This window comes from Leucopleurus acutus (assembly GCF_964270905.1).
Source record: "Leucopleurus acutus genome assembly, chromosome: 2".
NCBI classification, from domain to species: Eukaryota; Metazoa; Chordata; class Mammalia; order Artiodactyla; family Delphinidae; genus Leucopleurus; species Leucopleurus acutus.
In genome coordinates this window covers 50,961,116-50,983,058 of record NC_139143.1, presented here as the reverse complement: position 1 = coordinate 50,983,058, position 21,943 = coordinate 50,961,116, and the positions used below count along the sequence as shown (strand labels likewise).

The 21,943-nt window shown below is 36.1% G+C and overlaps 1 protein-coding gene across 3 annotated transcripts in view; it reads right to left on the bottom strand.

Moving 5' to 3' along the window:
- Positions 1-21,943, bottom strand: part of KCNK2 (potassium two pore domain channel subfamily K member 2) — a gene marked incomplete at both ends in the record, with an annotated part of 160,547 nt that overhangs the window by 38,804 nt on the left and 99,800 nt on the right. For all 3 annotated transcript variants that reach the window (XM_082833358.1, XM_082833359.1, XM_082833360.1), the window contains one exon: positions 20,795-20,934. In XM_082833358.1, coding sequence (XP_082689484.1) covers positions 20,795-20,934 — 140 coding nt within the window. The remainder of the gene's footprint in view (positions 1-20,794; positions 20,935-21,943) is intronic.

Here is a 21,943-nt window from a genome sequence, read left to right as displayed (position 1 = left end):
TTATTTTTAAAATAAAACAAACAAAAATATTAAAATTGTCAAGAAATCAGCACATCAGAAATAAAAATGAAATTTTCCTGACATTTGGTTGCAGCGAGAGACTAACTTTCGAATTTGCTTCTAGCTTGATGGTATCAAATTTTGTACTACGTATTACAGTAATGACTCAAGTTTTTTTAATTGAAACATAAATTGTTTTAGCCTATGGAAAATTCTAACCAGCTTAAATGTCAAGCTATTTCATTATGAAATTAGTCATCTCTTAAATATTAATTTATTTTGTTTCTGTAAGCAATAATAGAATGAATAAAAGCCACCAAAGTAAGTACCCTTGAGTTCTACTGAAAACATTAAAAAAATGAACAAAATTAAAATCATCTCTCTGATTTGACAGAGAGGAAAACTAGCCCTTTCTTTCCTCTTTTATCACTGAAGAAGTACAAGATATGCTAAAATTGAAAATAAGCATGAAAAAGTAACTCCCTATGTTATTTTAGACCTCTCCAAATTTTTCCAAATTCCAAATTATACCCCTTCCTCTGAATTCTGAATCATTTTATCTCTACACTTTTTCATTCATTCAGCTCAGCAAGCATTTATTGAGTGTCTATTATATGCCAAGGGCTGTTTTACTTCATTTCGATAGAGTAAAATGGCAAAAATCCATTCCTTATGAACAATACCTTCTGGAAAGAGAAATAGGCAATAAACAATGAAACGATCAATGAATAAACCCCACAGAATGTTAGAAGTTGGCAGATATGATGAAAAACTAGAGCCGGGCAGGGAGAATCAAGACAGCTGGGGGGAGAGGGGTTTCAGCTTTAAATAGGATGGTCAGATGTGGCCTCATTGACAAAATGGCAGGTGATGAGGATGTTCTCTTCCACACGGGTTACTGCAGCATGCACTTTTAATGTAAAACAAGGAAAGCCACTAAGGCCAAAGGTTTTTAAAAATCATTGTGCACATTCTTATGGTTAAATTAAACTGTCAAGCTCTGCTGTAATACTGTTTCTCTTCAATATGTGATGGTACAGGAAAGATGTTGAATGGAGGGGTAGAGCTGCAGGGGAGCATTTTAAACTGAAGAAGTAAAAACTTATACTATTTATAATTTTGATGAGTTTGTTTTTATAGAGAAGAGTTTTCTCCCCTAAAGTTGTTTCTGAAATTATTAAAAATTTTCATTTTTCATTATTAAAAATTAAAATTGTTTTTTTTAAAACAATTTTCATTATTAAAAGTTAAAATTGTTTTTTTTAAAAAGACTAGAAGATATTAGGAAGTGATTCAGGCAGATAGATACCCTGCAAAAGAGTATTCCTGATGCAGGGAACGACCGGTGCAAAGTCACTGGAACGGGTGTGCCTAGTGTGGGGAGGAATAGTAAGAGAAGACATCAGGATAACGGGGACTAGACCATCTAGAACCTTTTCTGCTACTTTACAGACTGTAATTTTTACTCTGAGAACAATGGGGAGACACTGGGAAACTTCTAAGCAGAGAAATTACGATATGACTTGTTTCAAAGGATTACTCTGGCATCTTGGTTGAGTATAAACTTTACAGAGAGCAAAGGTGGAAGCAGGGAGACTGGTTAGGAGGCTTCTGGAATAATCCAGATGTGAGCTAATGATGGCCCAGGAAAGGATGATGAGAAAGTGAGAAGTGGTTTGGGTCTGGATATGTTTTCAGATCAATCCCATAGGACTGAATGTAAAATGGGAAAGAAAGAGAGGTCAAGGATATCACCTTCTCTATGTAATTTTCTCCAATTCACCCAACTAGATTTAGTAATTCTATTTCTGTACACCATTGAACACAAAGCATCTTTTTTATATATCTATCATAGTTCCTACCCTGGAGTAATTATTAGTAATTATATACCCCCAAGTACCTGGAAATTTCTCCTTGAGGGCAAATGCTATCTCTTTTTTATGCCTCTATTCCCAATACCCACACCATGGACAATCAAAGCGTGTTTGATGAACAAACCAGTCAATGAGTCCTTGTGGAACGAAGCCACTTGTGCTACGCATCTTTTGTGGGGTGGCATAACAGTCCCCAACTTGCATATTAGAAGCACTACTCAGTGAAATCCTTATTTCTCCTCTACTCAGACTCTACTGCCTTTTGATCACTTCACCTTTATGACAAAGTTTGCATATTGCTGTCCATGTGGCTTCAAAATAGGAAAGTAATTTTTATCCTGCCCTGCTTATATAAGTCCTCACAGACTTTATTGCTCCTTTGGAAATGCGTATGGAACGCAAAACAGTAGTCCTTAAATGAACTTATATTTAGGCAAAATCTGTCCAGCAGGTTCTGAAAGCATGGTAGAAATGGCACAAATTGGAGTAAAGATGAATATATAATATAGTAACCATATATTTTTGTATAAAGATGAATATAGACGTGTATATATAAAGCACTGGGTAACATAAAAATACACTCACTAATAGAAATGTTTTAGCTTCTCACAAATAGGCACCAGGAAACTGAAGGGGCCATCAGCATATTCCAAGTCGTGGCAATTATGAGGAAGACCATGAAAAAGTCATCATATTTATACACATAGCTTCCAATTTTGGAAATAAATTGCTTTGTATAGTAAGATTTCCCAACACGATTGATTTTCTACCTAGAAAGAAAACTAAGTGCTTGCCGATACAGAGAGATTATGAAACAGTAAAACCAGAGTGGTTATGAACAACTAGGTATAGTAGTGATAAACAGCTATAAGATGTGAGAAGCTTTTTGTTTTGTTTTGTTTTAATTCTAAAGGTGAAAAAACAGACATTTCAGAGATCATGTGCAGCCTGCTATTCTGGAGCTAGAGTTTATCCTTGTAGTGGGACCCCCTTCATTATAAACGTGACTATTTTGGTGACCACGTCTGTTTGTTTGTTTTGTTTGTTCAATCACAGAAATGTAAGTCAAGTACATATCCACAGTTACTAAGAACAGCCTTACCTGAAGAGGCAATCCAAATGGAGTTGCTTTAGACTGAGATATCCAGTATCACGTTTAAGAATCTAAACAGCCCTCTCCATCTGTGGGAGAGTATATTTGCATATATTGTGTGTGTGCGTGTATATGTCTATATACCTATACATCTATACATCTATATGTGTATAGCACATATTGTATTATTATTGTGTCAACCTATCTTTTGCTGGTTTGGTCCCTGCACTCAGGATAAGGAACACCCAGTAGAATGAATGGGTCTAGAGTGATAAGCAGACCCCAGCAATACGCTACAGAGCCAGGGGTTGAGGAGTAAGATCACCAAGTGGGGACCCTTTGAGAAGACCACCAATGAATTCTATGAGCAATATTGTCTCATTGCCCAAGCACAAATTCTTCCCTTTTCTGCTCTGTAATTCCCGTAAGTTATCCTCAAGGTTTTCTCAAAGTTTTATAAATTGTTTCAGCCTCAGATTAGCTGCCTTACGGGAAATAAATTGAGGAGTCTATAACTATGAATGCAGTTAAGTAGCCCCAGTGAGAGCTTCCGCAGTTATGACACGGCCAGGTGAGAAAAGAGGGAAATCCAGAGCTACAGTTTGGAGTGACAAGTGACAAGTGACAGGGATAGATTTGTGAAACATGCAAGTACAACAAATTAGTCTGTCTTTGAGTTGAGATGAGATAATCAGTCTATAGTCTATACACAATAAAACAGAATTTGGAAAACTTTTAGCCAAGTACTGAATAAAGAAAGTATACCAGAAATGTCTACCCATATATGATTTTGCATAATGCACAGGTCATAATCTAATGATAGATTATAATATGAAAATTATATTATTTGTAGAAACTGGTGTGTAAATATAGTTGAATATTAGGTTCATAACCATATGAAATTGTAATTCTTAAGGTCAAAACTAGTTGAATGTCAACAATTTCATACAGTTCAACCTAATAAATTGCAAAAATAATATTATATGAGGAGACCCTGCTCTTTTATATTATATCCGTGATTACTCTGGTATTATGCATTGGTTTTATGAAACTTAACATCAGTTCAAATTTCTTTATTTCAGAAAGTTTACATATACAACAGATTTAATATCATTGAACCCAATTTTGAATGGGTATATAATCCCGAATGAGCAGAGAGACTGCTTTTTTATAGGAACAGGAATATTTGGTCTCTGGCCAATTTAAAGCCCATCTATACTTTCTTTACAAAGCAGGTTGCTCTATTTTACTTCAACTCTTACCTTGATGCTTGTATTTTAATAAAACCATTAGCGAGTCTTAAATAAGATAAATACAGATAATATATCTTAAATAATATAAATGCAGATAATAAATCTAATCCTATCCGAGATTTGGAAACTAATACAAAACTCACCAAATACGAGTATGGCACGTAACATTTAAATCTTCTAAATTATTATTGTTACTTTCACTCTTTCCTCAAGTTAGAGCAAGTGTATTTTACCGGATTAGTCAGGACAGAGGAGGTTATAAACTAGAACAAACAGCTCCTTAATATCAGTGGCTTAAAGCAACAAAGCTTAATGCCTCACTCGTGCTGAATGCCCGTGACACGTCAGCAGCAGGGTCTGCTCATTGCGGTTACTCAGGGACCCAGGCTGACACAGCACCGTGATCTTTATGGTCACTGAGCCAGAGGCAAGTAAGCACTTGAGGGGTTCACAGGTGCAATTAAACCTTCTTCCCATTCTGCACACAACTGTTGGCCAGAACTATTCCTATGGCTCGCCACCCACAAGGGAAAGAGAAAGTGCAATCCTACCATATGTCTGGATGGAGAGACAAATGAAAATATTTGTATAATAAATAATGTATAATATTTGTGTAATAAATGAATAGCACTGATGACTAACCCTTTTACTGGAGGAAAACCAGGGGTTCTTCCTTGTTCAGAAACAGGAGATTTTGTGTATCTGTGTACGCACATACGCACACATATCATTAATCGGAAACCATTCTTTTGGTTCAAATCAAGATTGAGGCAGGAAGATGAAATTCCCTTACTAAAATTAGGGTGCCATCCACTAAACACTGAACAATTCACCATATTTTGTTGCTAAAGATGATTAAATAATCCCTGATTAAACTTCAAAGTGTTCTACCTACTCTCAACTCTGACTGACCACAAACTAATATTCTTTCAGAAAGCCATCTACAGAGGAAATTTTTAAAATTGTGTCGATCCATCTTTGAAAACACACTTGCTTGTGTTTTCAGAAAACACAGGTTTGATTTTTTGTAAAATGTGATTGATTTTAGCCCTGAATACAGGCGAGCACAATACTTGGGTTTGATGAAGAAAGTCCGAAAACAATTTTGAAAGCCAAGTTCATGCGGTCACTTTTCCTAACACAAATTCTCAGAACAGATGACATTATCAAAACAGTCAAAAGAGATAGACAATATTATATCCTGATGCATTAAATCCCCATAATGTGCTCTCTAGCTAAAGAAAACTAAATTACTTATAAAGTGCTTTGAGGCAAAAACTGTTATCTTAAGTTATTTTCCTATTGTGTACAAATGAATAGAAAAAAGTACTCTGAATTTCCATTACCAGATGACATTCTGTGAAATACCCGAAGCAAAAAGAAGTTACAGAAATAGTGAGGGTTCAATCTAAAACAGAAAAAGAGGAATATTCCTTCATGTTTTTATTCTTTAATGTAACAGTTGAGCTCTCACTCTCAGTTTAATAAAAGGAAAAATAAAGGTGGATTCTACCTCAGTCCACACATCAGGACACCAGAAAATCTATGGCTCTAAATCAAGAGAGGAATTAAGGTAACAGTGATCTAGCTACATTAAAGGAACATTTAATGCAAAAACTAGTTTTCAAATCCATAGAACATCCAACATACTTGAAATTCTTGAACCCAATTTTTTTCCTAGGCTATTTTGGACCCTGGGTTTATGATCAAATTCTAGCAATGTACATAATGTTTTCCTGCTTATCTTTTCTTTTGTGTTTATTTATCATTTCAACCAGATAAGACATTTAGACATATAAGCACACACAGCATTTTATATTCTATATAGAACGATATATGATGACATATAGATGATAGTCTTAGAACTTTATAGGTCATTTGATTTGGGAAATACTTTGATACTAATTCCTTCCGAAAACCCATGAGGAAAAGAACAAGCATTCAGTAAGCATTTAGCCACATTCCACACTACCCACTGAATCTTTACAGCAACCTCATAAAGGAGGTTAAATCTCACTTTATAAGAAAATGGAGACTCAGAGATGAGGTATTTTGGCAAAGTCTACAGAGCTAGTAAATAGTGAAGATAGAATTAAATCTCAGTTTTAAGGGTTCCAAAGCCCATGAACGTTTTAGAAATGACACAAATCATTTCCACTCATTTAAAAGAATGTCAGAACTTTAGATTTCAAGATTTCATTGATCTATACCATAACACAACCAGTGACCAAACTAAATTCCCAAAGCTCTTCTTTGAAGCTACAGATGGGTATCTGTTCTTTGTAGTAACAGAAGCATCAGATTTGGGTACTTATTTCTAATGTGTCGCTATTACCTACATATAAAATAATAAGGAAAAAAGAAAAGTAACAAAAATACATAACCAACTCTTGAGCACTTGGGAGGCAGCATAGGAAAAAAAGTTAGTTTAACAAGAAGGCTGGGCCATGCAGTCAGGCCATCTGGGTTGACTACTGATTCTATCACGCACTAGCTGTATAACCTTAAGTAAGTCACCTTACCTCCCTGTGTTTCAGTTTCCTTATTAGCAATTCTTATTTGACAGCTGAACACTTTATCTCATTTAAGATTTAAAAAAGAAATAAAGCATATTCTAGAAGCAAAGTATTTCCATTTTCACCACTCTCAAACCCTGTTTTGGTTTTAACATATATTTTGCCTTCTAAGAACTTCCTAACATTAAGACTCACAAAGGTTCACGGTATGCAACACAATACTGAGATGATACAGAGGCACAATTTGGGGTCTGAGCTCTACAGAAATGACTGTCCATAAAATTGATTTAGAAACTAGACATACCCCGTTGTGTGAGAGTTACTACTGTCTCAAAGCATAATTTAAGTCATATTGTTATTCATTCTTTTCTTCTCCTTTCCAATTGCCTATTTACTAAATAGGTAATAATTTGCTGAGCTGAGGGTGGGACTAAAAAAGAGAAGGAACTTCCTTTCTCCTTAGCACTACTAGGCAAAGTGAAATATAAACTAGCAGACAAAGCTCGAAGTCTGCTCTGATCTTTTCCCCAAAGCAATAGCGAGGGACACCGCCTTCCCCATGGGACAGAAAACAAGGGCCCTTTAAATATGCCTTATTTTAACAACACAATGTGATACTGCTTCTATTTTATTCTATTCCTACCCTTTAATCAAAGAAGAGTTATATGCATTAAAAAATAAACCTGAGAAGTCTTATGATCATTGTATATTGTGCCCATAGTCCAACTTCAGTCATTCATAGCTACTTTAGTATCTCAACAGAGGAAAACAAAAATATACCACCCTTCCCCCAAATATGTTAGAAATCAAAGCAACAACTACAAAGTCTGATGGGCTGTCTGAGGATTAAAGGAAGGAAAGGAGAGAAGAAGGGAAGGAGATAGAGAAAAGAAAAAAAGTAAAAGTAGGCTATTTTGAGAATTAATCAAAGACTAAGTGCCTCCTTTTTCAAAATTCCTTTTTCCATCTCTAGAAGAAGCAAAGTAAAAGCAAACATTATAAAGATCAATAAGGAAATGCACCACCTATGGACTCTTCCCAAGAGATCAGCCTCAAACTCTCACAGATGGAAAGTTACTCCCGGAACCTAATATAGTGCTCATCAGATAGTACTTAGTAAATCTTTTTTTTCATGAATGAATAAATGAATGATTTAGGAGTAAATTAGACAGTAAATAGCCTCCTAAATGGCCTCCGTGAGATCAGCTTTCCTTTTCCTGCCATCTGACACTGTCATTCCACAGCTCACCTCCCACGCCACCACTGTCCGTATCTACCATGTATGCATGCCTAGCAGCACCCAGGATCAGGGCTGCACACTGCTCAATCTCCAGGGACACTATTCATACAGGTTTTTTGGGTTTTTTTTTTTAATTACTTGTGCTCCAAGGGTCCCATTTTCATAAAATATTCTGTGACTATTACCCTTTGGAATTGTGCTTGATGTGCCCAAAGAACTATCTTAGGATATACCCAGTGTATTGCACAATTCCAGGGGGCAATATTTACATTTTTTGCTACAGGAGTGGCACCCTTGGAGTACAACCTTATAGAGAATTCTAGTTAATTTATTTATCTATTTTATGTTAATGTGTCAATCTTTCCTTGGATTCCTTTTCTTCCCCGTTGTCTTTAGCCAGTCTGATCCATCATTTGGTTTTTTGTTTTGTACCTTTTAAAAAAATATATTTATTTCTTTATAGGTTCTATTGAATAGCCATAGAAAATTTTATTTATTATTTTCATTTGAGTTTTTAAAATTAATTTTTATTGGAGTATAGTTGCTTTATGATGTTACGTTAGTTTCTACTGTACAGAAAAATGCATCAACTATACATATACATATATCCCCTCTTTTTTGGATTTCCTTCCCATTTAGGTCACCACAGTGCATTAGGTAGAGTTCCCTGTGCTATACAGCATGTTCTCATTAGTTATCTATTTTATACACAGTATCAATAGTGTATATATATCAATCCCTATCTCCCAATTCCTCCCACCCATCCCTTCCCCCTTGGTATCCATACATTGGTTCTCTACGTCTGTGTCTCTATTTCTGCTTTGCAAATAAGATCATCTGTACCATTTTTCTAGATTCCACATATATGCATTAATATACGATATTTGTTTTTCTCTTTCTGACTTACTTCACTCTATATGACACTCTCTTAGGTCCATCCACGTCTCTACAAATGACCCAATTTTGTTCCTTTTTATGGCTGAGTAATATTCCATTGTATATAGGTACCACATCTTCTTTATCCATTCCTCTGCTGATGGACATTTAGGTCACTTCCATGTCTTGGCTATTGTAAATAGTGCTGCAATGAACCATTGGGGTGCATGTGTCTTTTTGAATTATGGTTTTCTCAGGGTATATGCCCAGTAGTGGGATTGCTGGGTCATATGGCACTTCTGTTTTTAGTTTCTTAAGGAACCTCAGTACTGTTCTCCATAGTGGCTGTATCAGTTTACATTCCTACCAACAGTGCATGAGAGTTCCCTTTTCTCCACACCCTCTCCAGCATTTATTATTTGTAGATTTTTTGATGATGGCCATTCTGACCAGTGTGAGGTAATACCTCATTGTAGTTTTGATTTGCATTTATCTAATAATAAGCGATGTTGAGCATCTTTTCACGTGTTTGTTGGTTATCTGTATGTCTTCTTTGGAGAAATGTCTATTTAGGTCTTCTGCCCATCTTTTGATTGGGTTGTCTGTTTTTTTGATATTGAGCTGCATGAGCTGTTTGTATATTATGGAGATTAATCCTATGTCAGTTGTTTCATTTGCAAATATTTTCTCCTATTCTGAGGGTTGTCTTTTCATCTTGTTTATCCATAATTTGGACCATCCTCTCTTCAAAACCTCAACGTCTTTGCCCTTCCATGAATCAGTTTCTTTGACTATATTATTTGCTTTCCAGTCCTTTACAGTCTCTATGTCCACCCCCTTAAATGTGTTACTCTGGGTTCCACTGTTAGCTTTATTGTTGGCTTACTTTACAAATCTTCACTAGGTGAATTCATCTATACTCACAACTTCCATTGTCATGTATGTTGTGATGAGCACCCCCCCCACCCCGCCACTCTCTCTCCAGCTCCCATCCTTCCTACATTCCAGGCTTGCATATCCAATTATCTACACTTGAATTAGCCACCTGGATATCCAACACAGCCCTCAATCACAATATGTCCAAAATGACATTCTCATTCCTCCTCTCAACTCAGAATCTCTCATTCTCCTGTGTTTTGTAATGCCATCCAAAGCTAGAATCATGAATGTCATCCTCTCTTTCTCTTTATTAACCATGGCCAAAGGGTTACCTATCTCTTCTATGCCCCAAATCATTTTGAAATCCGTACTTTCATCTCTAGCCCACTGCCACCATAGACTTCATTCTGTATTACCTGGATTCCTGCAATAATCTCTCCCAACTGATTTCCCAGCATCAGGCTTGTTTCTAATCCATCTTCCTCACTGTTGACAAGATATTTCATTCCACTTCTTTAAAACTCCTCAATGGCTCCCTGAGGTTTTCAGAATACAGGCTAAACTGTTTCAAAGGGCATATAAAGCCTTTCATATTAAAAGTACTTCTCCCTTAAGAAATAATGATAATGTATCTACTGTAACCTTTCCAGGGCTCCGGCTGCAACTGCTCTTTAATGCCCCATCTCCAGACAAGATAAAGAGCCATTAAGTCCCAGCTCTTTTCATTAAAGGGAGGCATTACCGCCCTGAATGAAGTTCAGAGAAGAACAACTGCTCTCACCAGGTCATCAGCAGGAGAAAACTATGTATCTCCATATTCTCAGGACCCTGCACAATGCTGGGGCCAAATACAAGTTCTAGGGACAATCTTTCAAGGTTTCTAGGCACTAGAGCTTCCCAATCAAAGGGAGTTTTCTTAATATGATGTAAGGCCAACTTACTAAAGTGAGCATCTCCATTTGCATGAATACCTTCAGAGGCTAAAGAAATTATATTGGTAAAGAAGTGATGCTTGGCTATCCACTCATGGTGGTCAGCTGTAGTGCCACATGGCCTGAGAACACTGGGATGTTGATGTAGGGGCTGAGGCAGTATTTGTCTCACATATGGACAGGAACATCCCAAACACTGTGGTACATGTACACTGATACAAGAACTATATAGAAATCACAGGTCTTTCAAACTCAAGGAATGTCAACAATAGCAAAACGGACTATGTCTATACATAATAAGGATGTACTACTCCCTGCTTGCTTAGGAATTTACTTTCTGAATGCTGTGGTCACAGCTTATTTTTATTCTACCTGCCCCAGATATCAGTATTATTGTATTATTTAGAATACATAAATAATATTTATTTTCTAAATGGAAACATCATTTCCTCAGAAGAGGGTACATGGCTTCATAGAAAAAGATAATTAGTCATATCAATTCTTAATATTAAACATGTGTTATTCTCCATTAGAGCTTAAAAAATAATGAAACAAATAAATGCTTTTACAGAAGCTCATATGTCTCCATGGAAAAATTATTAAGGTCATTATTCTTTTCCTTGAGGGATGCAGATCAACTCTAATTACATGTGACACTTCTGAAACTATGCAGTGTTGCTCCAACTAACCCTTTCCTTTCAAATATTTCAGATAGATTAGCTATACCAACATGTTTTATTTCAGCATGTTCCTCAAAAACTATTCTTCTTACTCCAAAACATAATATTTTCATTACCATTAGTCTTCACTGGAAACAGAATAGACTTTAACATGAAAAACAGAAATAAGGCCACATATGACTAGAGCTCTATGTTTACACTTAACCAATATCATTTAAGAAGATTAGTTTTTGAAAACATAATGTCAGACTGGAACTTACTATTAGCCACGATCTTTTCATTGGGGGAAATCTTGTGTTTTTGTATCATCACTTGGAAATTTGCTACTATATATTATTTCATATTTTTTGTATTTTGTACTAGTTACACTTTTAATAGTGAGAATTCCAAGTTATAAAAAAAGTTTAGCATTTTTATGGAATTGAGAACTAGAAATAGTCTTGTTGCTTCTGAACATTCAGGTAGTTTTTAAAAGGTGGAGTATCTGGAATGGTTTAGGTACAAAAGGTAAGGAATATATTGTGAACAGTCACCCACCATGGTTCATGTGTGTAAAGCTGACAACTAGAATGTATTTAGTTGGTTTTTATTTAATTATGTCCTTTAGTAAATTATTTCTAGACTAAAATTATCAAATAATTTTTTCCCCGCTGCTGTAAAAATGTTAGAATTTCATTTATAAAAATTTTGGCCCTATTAATCTATAGATAAATTATAAATTGTCTTTCCCTTTCTTTCTTCATGTTCTCTGTTGAATTTGTGACCCAATTTTGTCATTTCCCTAAACTGCATTATAAATTAGAAAATACACATCTGCTCAAAGTGACAGTTCCATTGTAACTGGCTCAACTGTCCGGAGCAGCTGCAGCTCCAGAGGGTTCCCATAAACTTGCTCAGGGCCTTTACTCACATGAGCTTTCCCCAGATGCAGTCACCAGAAAGTACATGTCACACAAAAGGCTAGGGAGGACACAGCCACCAAAGTGTCCAGCATGGCGTTTCTATGCTGGGAACGCTAATCCAACAAGTTAGGTGCAAGACTTCTGCACGCGGCTTCTACAGACAAGTGAAACTAGACTAAGCACAAAAGAAGGTAGGCCTTATCACCTAGATTCCATTGTATTTTTCCCGGGGACCCTGGGGGCTTTGCCAGCGACACCATGGATGCTTTGGATTTTCCTCTTTCTCACTGCCCTTGACTCAGCAGAGGGGAACTGGAACACCATAATGACATCTACTGTCACAGCATCTTCCTCTGGACTATGACACACAAGAGAAAGCCATGTGGCTGACAGGGTCTTGGTGTTCCAGCCAGGTATGAGGCCTGTGCGTCGGAGGTGGGAGAGCCGAGTGCAGGACACTGGTCCACCACAGACCTCCCAGCTCCGAGTAATATCAAATGGCAAAAGCTCTCCCAGAGATCTCCATCTCAACACCAAGACCCAGCTCCACTCAACGACGAGCAAGCCACAGTACTGCACACCCTATGCCAGACAACTAGCAAGACAGGAACACAACCCATCCATTAGCAGAGAGGCTGCCTAAAATCATAATAAGGCCACAGACATGCCAACACACACCACCGGATGCAGTCCTGCCCACCAGAAAGACAAGATCCAGCATCATCCACCAGAACACAGGCACTAGTCCCCTCCACCAGGAAGCCTACACAACCCACTAAACCAACCTTAGGCACTGGGGGCAGAAAGCAAAAACAATGGGAACTACAAACCTGCATCCTGCAAAAAGGAGACCCCAAACACAGTAAGTTAAGCAAAATGAGAAGATAGAGAAACACACAGCAGATGAAGAAGCAAGGTAAAAACCCATCAGATCAAACAAATGAAGAGGAAATAGGCAGTCTACCTGAAAAAGAATTCAGAGTAATGAGAGTAAAGATGATCCAAAATCTTGAAAATAGAATGGAAAAAATACAAGACACATTTAACAAGGACCTAGAATAACTAAAGAGCAAACAAACAATGATGAACAACACAATAAATGAAATTTAGAATTCTCTAGAAGGAATCAATAGCAGAATAACTGAGGAAGAAGAACAGATAAGTGACCTGGAAGATAAAATAGTGGAAATAATTATGGCAGAGCAGAATAAAGAAAAAAAAATGAAAAGAATTGAGGACAGCCTTAGAGACCAGTTGGACAACATTAAAGGCACCAACATTCGAATTATACGGGGTCCCAGAAGAAGAGGAGAAAAAGAAAGGGACTGAGAAAGTACTTGAAGAGATTATAGTTGAAAACTTCTCTAATATGGGAAAGGAAAAGGTCAGTCAAGTCCAGGAAGCACAGAGAGACCCATACAGGATAAATCCAAGGAGAAACATGCCAAGACACATATGAATCAAACTATCAAACATTAAATACAAAGAAAAAATATTAAAAGAGGCAAGGGAAAAACAACAAATAACACACAAGGGAATCCCCACAAGGTTAACAGCTGACCTTTCAGCAGAAACTCTGCAAGCCAAAAGGGAGTGGCAAGATATATTTAAAGTGATGAAAGGGAAAAACCTACAACCAAGATTACTCTACCCAGCAAGGATCTCATTCAGATTCAACAAAGAGATTAAAACCTATCAGACAAGCAAAAGCTAAGAGGATTCAGCACCACCAAACCAGCTTTACAACAAATGCTAAAGGAACCTCTCTAGGCAGGAAACACGAGAAAAGGAAAACACCTACAAGAACAAACTCAAAACAATTAAGAAAATGGTAATAGGAACATACATATCGATAATTACCTTAAAAGGAAATGGATTAAACGCTCCACCCAAAAGACAAAGACCGGATGAATGGATACGAAAACAAGACACGCATATATGCTGTCTACAAGAGACCCAATTCAGACCTAGGGACACGTACAGACTGGAAGTGAGGGGATGGAAAAAGATATTCCATGCAAATGGAAATCAAAAGAAGTCTGGAGTAGCAATTCTCATACGAGACAAAATAGACTTTGTCTACAAAACAAAGACTGTTACAAGAGACAAAGAAGGACACTACATAATGATCAAGGGATCAATCCAAGAAGATATAACAATTGTAAATATTTATGCACACAACATAGGGGCACCTCAATACATAAGGCAAATGCTAACAGCCCTAAAAGGGGAAATCAACAGTAACACAATCATAGTAGGGGATTTTAACACCCCACTTTCACCAATGGACAGTTCATCCAAAATGAAAATAAATAAGGAAACACAAGCTTTACATGATACATTAAACAAGATGGACTTAATTGATATTTATAGGGCATTCCATCCAAAACCAAAAGAATACACTTTCTTCTCAAGTACTCAGGGAAAATTCTCTAGGATAGATCATATCTTGGGTCACAAATCAAGCCTTGGTAAATTAAAGGAAATTTAAATCGTATCAAGTATCTTTTCCGACCACAAAGCTATGAGACTAGATACCAATTACAGGAAAAATCTGTAAAAAATACAAACACATGGAGGCTAAACAATATACTACTTAATAAACAAGAGACCACTGAAGAAATCAAAGAGGAAATCAAAAAATACCTAGAAACAAATGACAATGAAAACACGACAACACAAAACCTATGGGACGCAACAAAAGCAGTTCTAAGAGGGAAGTCTACAGCAATACAATCCTACCTCAAGAAACAAGAAACAACTCAAATAAACCACCTAACCATATACCTAAAGCAATTAGAGAAAGAAGAATAAAAAACCCTCAAAGTTAGCAGAAGGTAAGAAATCATAAAGATCAGATCAGAAATAAATGAAAAAGAAATGCAGGAAACAATAGCAAAGGTTAATAAAACTAAAAGCTGGTTCTTTGAGAAGATTAACAAAATTGATAAACCATTAGCCAGACTCATCAAGAAAAAAAGGGAGAAGACTCAAATCGATAGAATTAGAAATGAAAAAGTAACAACTGACACTGCAGAAATACAAAGGATCATGAGAGATTACCACAAGCAACTATATGCCAATAAAATGGACAACCTGGAAGAAATGGACAAATTTTTAGAAAAGCACAACCTTCCAAGACTGAACCAGGAAGAAATAGAAAATATAAATTGACCAATCACAACCACTGAAATTGAGACTGTGATTAAAAATCTTCCAACAAACAGAAGCCCAGGACCAGATGGTTTCACAGGTGAATTCTATCAAACATTTAGAGAAGACCTAACACCTGTCCTTCTCAAACTCTTGCAAAATATAGCAGAGGGAGGAACACTCCCAAATCCATTCTATGAGGCCACCATCACCCTGACACCAAAACCAGACAAAGATGTCACAAAGAAAGAAAAATACAGGCCAATATCACTGATGAACATAGATGCAAAAATCCTCAACAAAATACTAGCAAACAGAATCCAACAGCACAGTAAAAGGATCATACACCATGATCAACTGTGGTTTATTCCAGGAATGCAAGGATTCATAAATATATGCAAATCAAACAATGTGATAATAGTAACAAATGAAGGAGAAAAACCTTATGATCATCTCAATAGATGCAGGAAAAGCTTTTGACAAAATTCAACACCCATTTATGATAAAAACCCTCCAGAAAGCAGGCAAAGAGGGAACTTACCTCAACATAATAAAGGCCATATATGACAAACCCACAGCCAACATTGTTCTCAATGGTGAAAAACTGAAACCACTTCCTCTAGGATCAGGAACAAGACAAGGGTGTCCACTCTCACCACTATTATTCAACGTAGTTTTGGAAGTTTTAGCAACAGCAATCAGAGAAGAAAAAGGAATAAAAGGAATACAAATTGGAAAAGAAGAAGTAAAACTGTCACTGTTTGCAGATAACATGATTCTATACAGGGAGAATCCTAAAGATGCTACCAGGAATCTACTAGAGCTAATCAATGAATTTGGTAAAGTAGCAAAGATACAAAATTAATGCACAGAAATCTCTTGCATTCCTAGCACTAATGATGAAAAATCGGAAAGAGAAAATAAGGAAACACTCCCATTTACCATTGCAACTAAAAGAATAAAATACCTAGGAATAAACCCACCTAAGGAGACAGAAGACCTGTATGCAGAAAAGTATAAGACACTGATGAAAGAAATTAAAGATGATACAAACAGATGAGAGATATACCATGTTCTAGGATTGGAAAAATCCTAGACATTGTGAAAATGACTGTACCACCCAAAGCAATCTACAGATTCAGTGCAATCCCTATCAAACTACCAATGGCATTTTTCACAGAACTAGTACAAAATATTTCAGTTTGTATGGAAACGCAAAAGACCCCGAATAACCAAAGCAATCTCGAGAAAAAAAATGGAGCTGGAGGAATCAGGCTCCCTGATTTCAGACTCTACGACAAAGCTACAGTAATCAGGACAGTATGGTAATGGCACAAAAACAGAAATATAGATCAATGGAACAGGATAGAAAGCCCAGAGATAAACCCTTGCACATATGGTCACCTTATCTTTGACAAAGGAGGCAAGAATACACAGTGGAGAAAAGACCGCCTCTTCAATAAGTGGAGCTGGGAAAAGTAGACAGCTACATGTAAAAGAATGCAATTAGAACACTCCCTAACACCATACACAAAAATAAACTCAAAATGGATTAAAGACCTAAATGTAAGGCCATACACTATAAAACTCTTAGAGGAAAACATAGGCAGAACACTCCACGACATAAATCATAGCAAGATCCTTTTTGACCCACCTCCTACAGAAATGGAAAAAAAAGCAAAAATAAACACATGGGACCTAATGAAACTTCAAAGCTTTTGCAAAGCAAAGGAAACCATAAGCAAGACGAAAAGACAACCCTCAGAATGGGAGAAAATATTTGCAAATGAAGCAACTGACAAGGGATTAATCTCCAAAATTCACAAGCAGCTCATGCAGCTTAATATCAAAAAAACAAACAACCCAATCCAAAAATGGGCAGAAGACCTAAATAGACATTTCTCCAAAGAAGATATACAGATTGCTAACAAACACATGAAAGGATGCTCAACATCACTAATCATTAGAGAAATGCAAATCAAAACTACAATGAGATATCATCTCACACCGGTCAGAATGGCCATCATCAAAAAATCTACAAACAATAAATGCTGGAGAGGGTGTGGAGAAAAGGGAACCCTCTTGCTCTGTTGGTGCGAATGTAAACTGATACAGCCACTATGGAGAACAGTATGGAGTTTCCTTAAAGAACTAAAAATTGAAATACCATATGACCCAGCAATCCCACTACTGTGCATATACCCTGAGAAAACCATAATTCAAAAAGAGCCATCTATCACAATGTTTATTGCAGCTCTATTTACAATAGCCAGGACATGGAAGCAACCTAAGTGTCCATCATCAGATGAATGGATAAAGAAGATGTGGCACATATATACAACGGAATATTACTCAGCCATAAAAGAAATGAAATTCAGCTATTTGTAATGAGGTGAATGGACCTAGAGTCTCTCATACAGAGTGAAGTTAAGTCAGAAAGAGAAAAATAAATGCCATATTCTAACACGTATATATGGAATGTATAAAAAAAATGGTTCTGTAGAACCTAGGGGCAGGACAGGAATAAAGATGCAGACATAGAGAATGGACTTGAGGACACGGGGAGGGGGAAAGGTAAGCTAGGAAGAAGTGAGATAGTGGCATGGACTTATATACACTACCAAATATAAAATAGATAGCTAGTGGGAAGCAGCCACATAGCACAGGGAGATCAGCTCGGTGCTTTGTGACCACCTAGAGGGGTGGGATAGGGAGGGTGGGAGTGAGATGCAAGAGGAAGGGTATATGGGGATATATGCATACATGTAGCTGATTCACTTTGTTATACAGCAGAAACTAACACACCTTTTTAAAGCAATTATAGTCCGATAAAGATGATAAAAAAAAAAAAAGGGGCTAGGGAGAAGCCAAAAGACTTATGTTAGGAAAAGAATAGCTTTCTAGTTGTCAGTGTTGAAAACACAATGATACATCTCATATTTGGCTAAGAATCATGAAGATCACTCATAACTAGGCAAACAAACTTGTTTTTCATATTAAATAAGCCAGTTAATGTAGAAATTTAAATTTTTGAAAGGATTCTTTTATAGCCTGAATTGGTTCCTCCAACAAGTCATATGTTGAGACCTTAATCCCCATTATGACGTTATTTGGAGATAGAGCCTTTAAGGAGATAATTAAGGTTAAATGAGGTCATAAGGGTCAAGCCCTAATCCAACAGGACTGGTGTCCCTGTAAGAGGAAGGGCCTAGAGCACCCCCCCTCTCCAGGCACATGTGCAGATACAAGGCCCTATGAAGACACAGCAAGAAGGCACCACCTACAAGCCAAAGAGAGAGACCTTATCAGAAACCAGCGCCTTAATCTGGTACTTCCAGCTTCCTGAATTGTGAGAAAATAAATTCCTGTTGTTTAAGTCACCCAGTGTGTGGTATTTTGTTATGGCAGTCCAAGCAGACAGATATTATCTCACTACTCTGGAAAAAATGTGCTAGTGCTTTGTACGAGCTAATCCTATCAAAAAAGCACTGGTTTTTAACAATACAAGTTTTTAAACTTTAATCAAATATATCAATGGCATAGAGCTAAAATTTCCCCCTGTCCTATATATGCCTTGGTCACTTTCCAACTTTTGGACTGTGATCCATAATAATATTAGTATATATATATATGCACATATGTATATAATATATATTTATTGTATATATGTGGGTGGAAATATACGTATATTTCCACAAAACGACACTTTTTAAACTATCTAACAGCGATGTGCTCTGTTCAATTCTATTTTACTTAAAAAAAAATGGTCTGTGTGTGTTTTTAAAATGCATTTCAATGCCAGTTTACGGCTGGAAGTTTGAGAAGTTCCCTTTTGAGCTATGTTATCCAGAATATTTCCTAGTTACAATTTCCTTTGTTCCCCTTAGCATCTCAAGACCCTTAAAAGTACACTGAAGTTAAAATAACCATAATTCTCTCCCTCCCTACCTCGTTCTCTCCCTGTGTCTCTGTCTCTCCCTCTCTCTCTCTCTCTCACACACACACACACACACACACACACACACACACACACACACACACAATGAGCATAACTAAGACGGGCAAATCAGTTGAAGTCCTATTCAAAGCAGTACTCTTCACATGATTTAAACTAGAATGTCAAGCATATTGTCTTGTTGATTTGTTTATAATTATGTTTTTGGTTTTATGGTATAACTAAGATATAGATTAATATACACAAACTGAATATATGAATTACTGTTGAGAAATAGGGTATCCATGAAGAGAAATGTTGGATAACTTACACTCCTAATTACCATAGGCATCTTGGGTATTAATAAGAAATTATATGGCTTGATGTGTTTCAAAGAAAATATTTGTCTGTAGAGAGAAATTAATTTTATCATTTCCTACCTTATTCTATTTCTTTTGGGTGTATGTTTAAAGAATCATGCTTGTTGTATCAATCAAAGATTTTGACACTGATGTCTCTTGGTGTATGAATGCCAGATAATGAAATGGAGGGATAATTAAAGGAAGACAGTGGGTACTATAGTTGCAGGTCTTACAGATTTGCTGTGCTCTGAAAAAAATTAGTAAAGTTGGCTAAGACCCAGAAGCAAGAAACACAGAAATCATAATAAAACACTACTTTGTCACACTCAAACTAAAAGTACTTCTGGACCCTTCAATATAAAATCAAAAGTTAATTTCTAAACTATAAAAAATTTCAAAATCAAGATTTAAATTTCAAACTTTCCAAAATTTCATGAGTCAAAATTCTAATGGTCATTTCTGTATATACAGTTGCACAAAATAGATAACAAGATATCTTTTTGCACAGCCGAAGTCAGTACACAAGGAAGTTGGTCATAATGCAAACTAGCTTTGGGGAATACATGCGTGTGTATACTTGTGCACTTGCACACACTTATACAGACCTAAGAAAAAGGGAAATAAGTGAATACAATAAAAATTCAATATTATATAATACATTCACTTTTTCATGCTACTGGTATCTTGACACAAATATTTCCTATTGTCTCTTTATGGAATAAAATTTACTCTGTGTCCTTGAGGAAATAAAGAAATAAAAGAAAAAAAGAAAAAGAAATAAAATGTTTTTAATTACATCTTTTTTCATTACAAATTACCCTCAGCACCAAGATATCATCTGGCATGTAGAGATACTTAGTAAGCTTTGGTTAAATCAATAAATTATTCCTCATGTGACTGATAGCCTCATACAGCAAATTTACACCAAACATAAACATTAAAATTTTTACACATACATACAGCAAATTTACACCAAACATAAACATTAAAAGTTTTAAGTAATGTTTAAATATTTTAAAAAATAAATGTAAAAAAAAAAGTTTAAAAATAACCTTACTGAATTAGCTAAATAACATTGTTTTTGCACACTTATTTCTTACCTCTTCTTTTGTCTTTTTTGATATCACTCGGAGCCAGTCTCCAATCATGCTCAGGACAGCAGCAAAGTAAGCAAGCCCTACAAGGATCCAAAACCATACGACAGGCTTATAGAAGTCTAGATATTCAATATCTGATCCACCTGTGAGAGAAAAACAAAGTAGGACAAAATAACTTCATATTCATAAAAGTAAATAATATAGATTCCTGCTAAAATTATCAACTAAATTTTGGCTTTCTAAACACAGAAATCGTCTTGTCAGTTGATCCATGTTATTCTGTTCATATGGAATTCCTTGTTTTCACTCAATTAATCCTTATCTATTTTTCAATTTTTTTAATTGGAGTACAGTTGATTAACAATATTTTATTAGTTTCAGGTACTAGGAAGTTCTTAATAAGACCTTTCATTACTTCTCCAGATAGTAACAAGTTTTCCTTGTCCCATGTTTCTTTTTTGTTTATTATAATTGATCTCAACTAGTGTAGCACTTAATTATTCCATGCGTATTAGTTTCTCTTTCCACCTCTATTGCAACAAATGGGAAACAGAGATGACACTTTTTTTGGTATGCATTTAACTTTGTATCTTTATCCTATTGCCTATCAATTCATGCTAACCAATCAATACATGCAAACCAATCAATTCGAAGTCAACTCGGACAGAAAGTAGTTCTTATTTTAAAATATCAATACAATGGATTGATAACAAATGCCAGAGACGATGCCTTGGTGGGTCTACTTTGAATAAACAGTAACTTGCAGGTGATATTGCCATTCATTATTCGCTGACTTTTCAGAGGAATTCCCATGTTTGTCACAAATTTAAATCCCTAGCTCTCAAGAAAAAATTGGCAAAGGAGTTCTTTTGCTTTAATCTATGTTACTTCTCCATTCATGTGGTATAGTAACTGCATCTATGAGAATCTGAATACATTTCAATACATCCCAACTTTAGCACATATTAATAGGGCACTTAAATTAAGTTTCAGACACTGAAACAGTTGTGAGTTTTTTTCACAATAGAAGAAAGTATGTCTCTCTCTTGAGAAATTCTTAATTTAGCCTGAGAAAGCCTCACATAGACAATTAACCACAATGGGGTATAGGGAAAAGTGATAGGGAAAGTGAATAAAAAGTACTATGAGAGG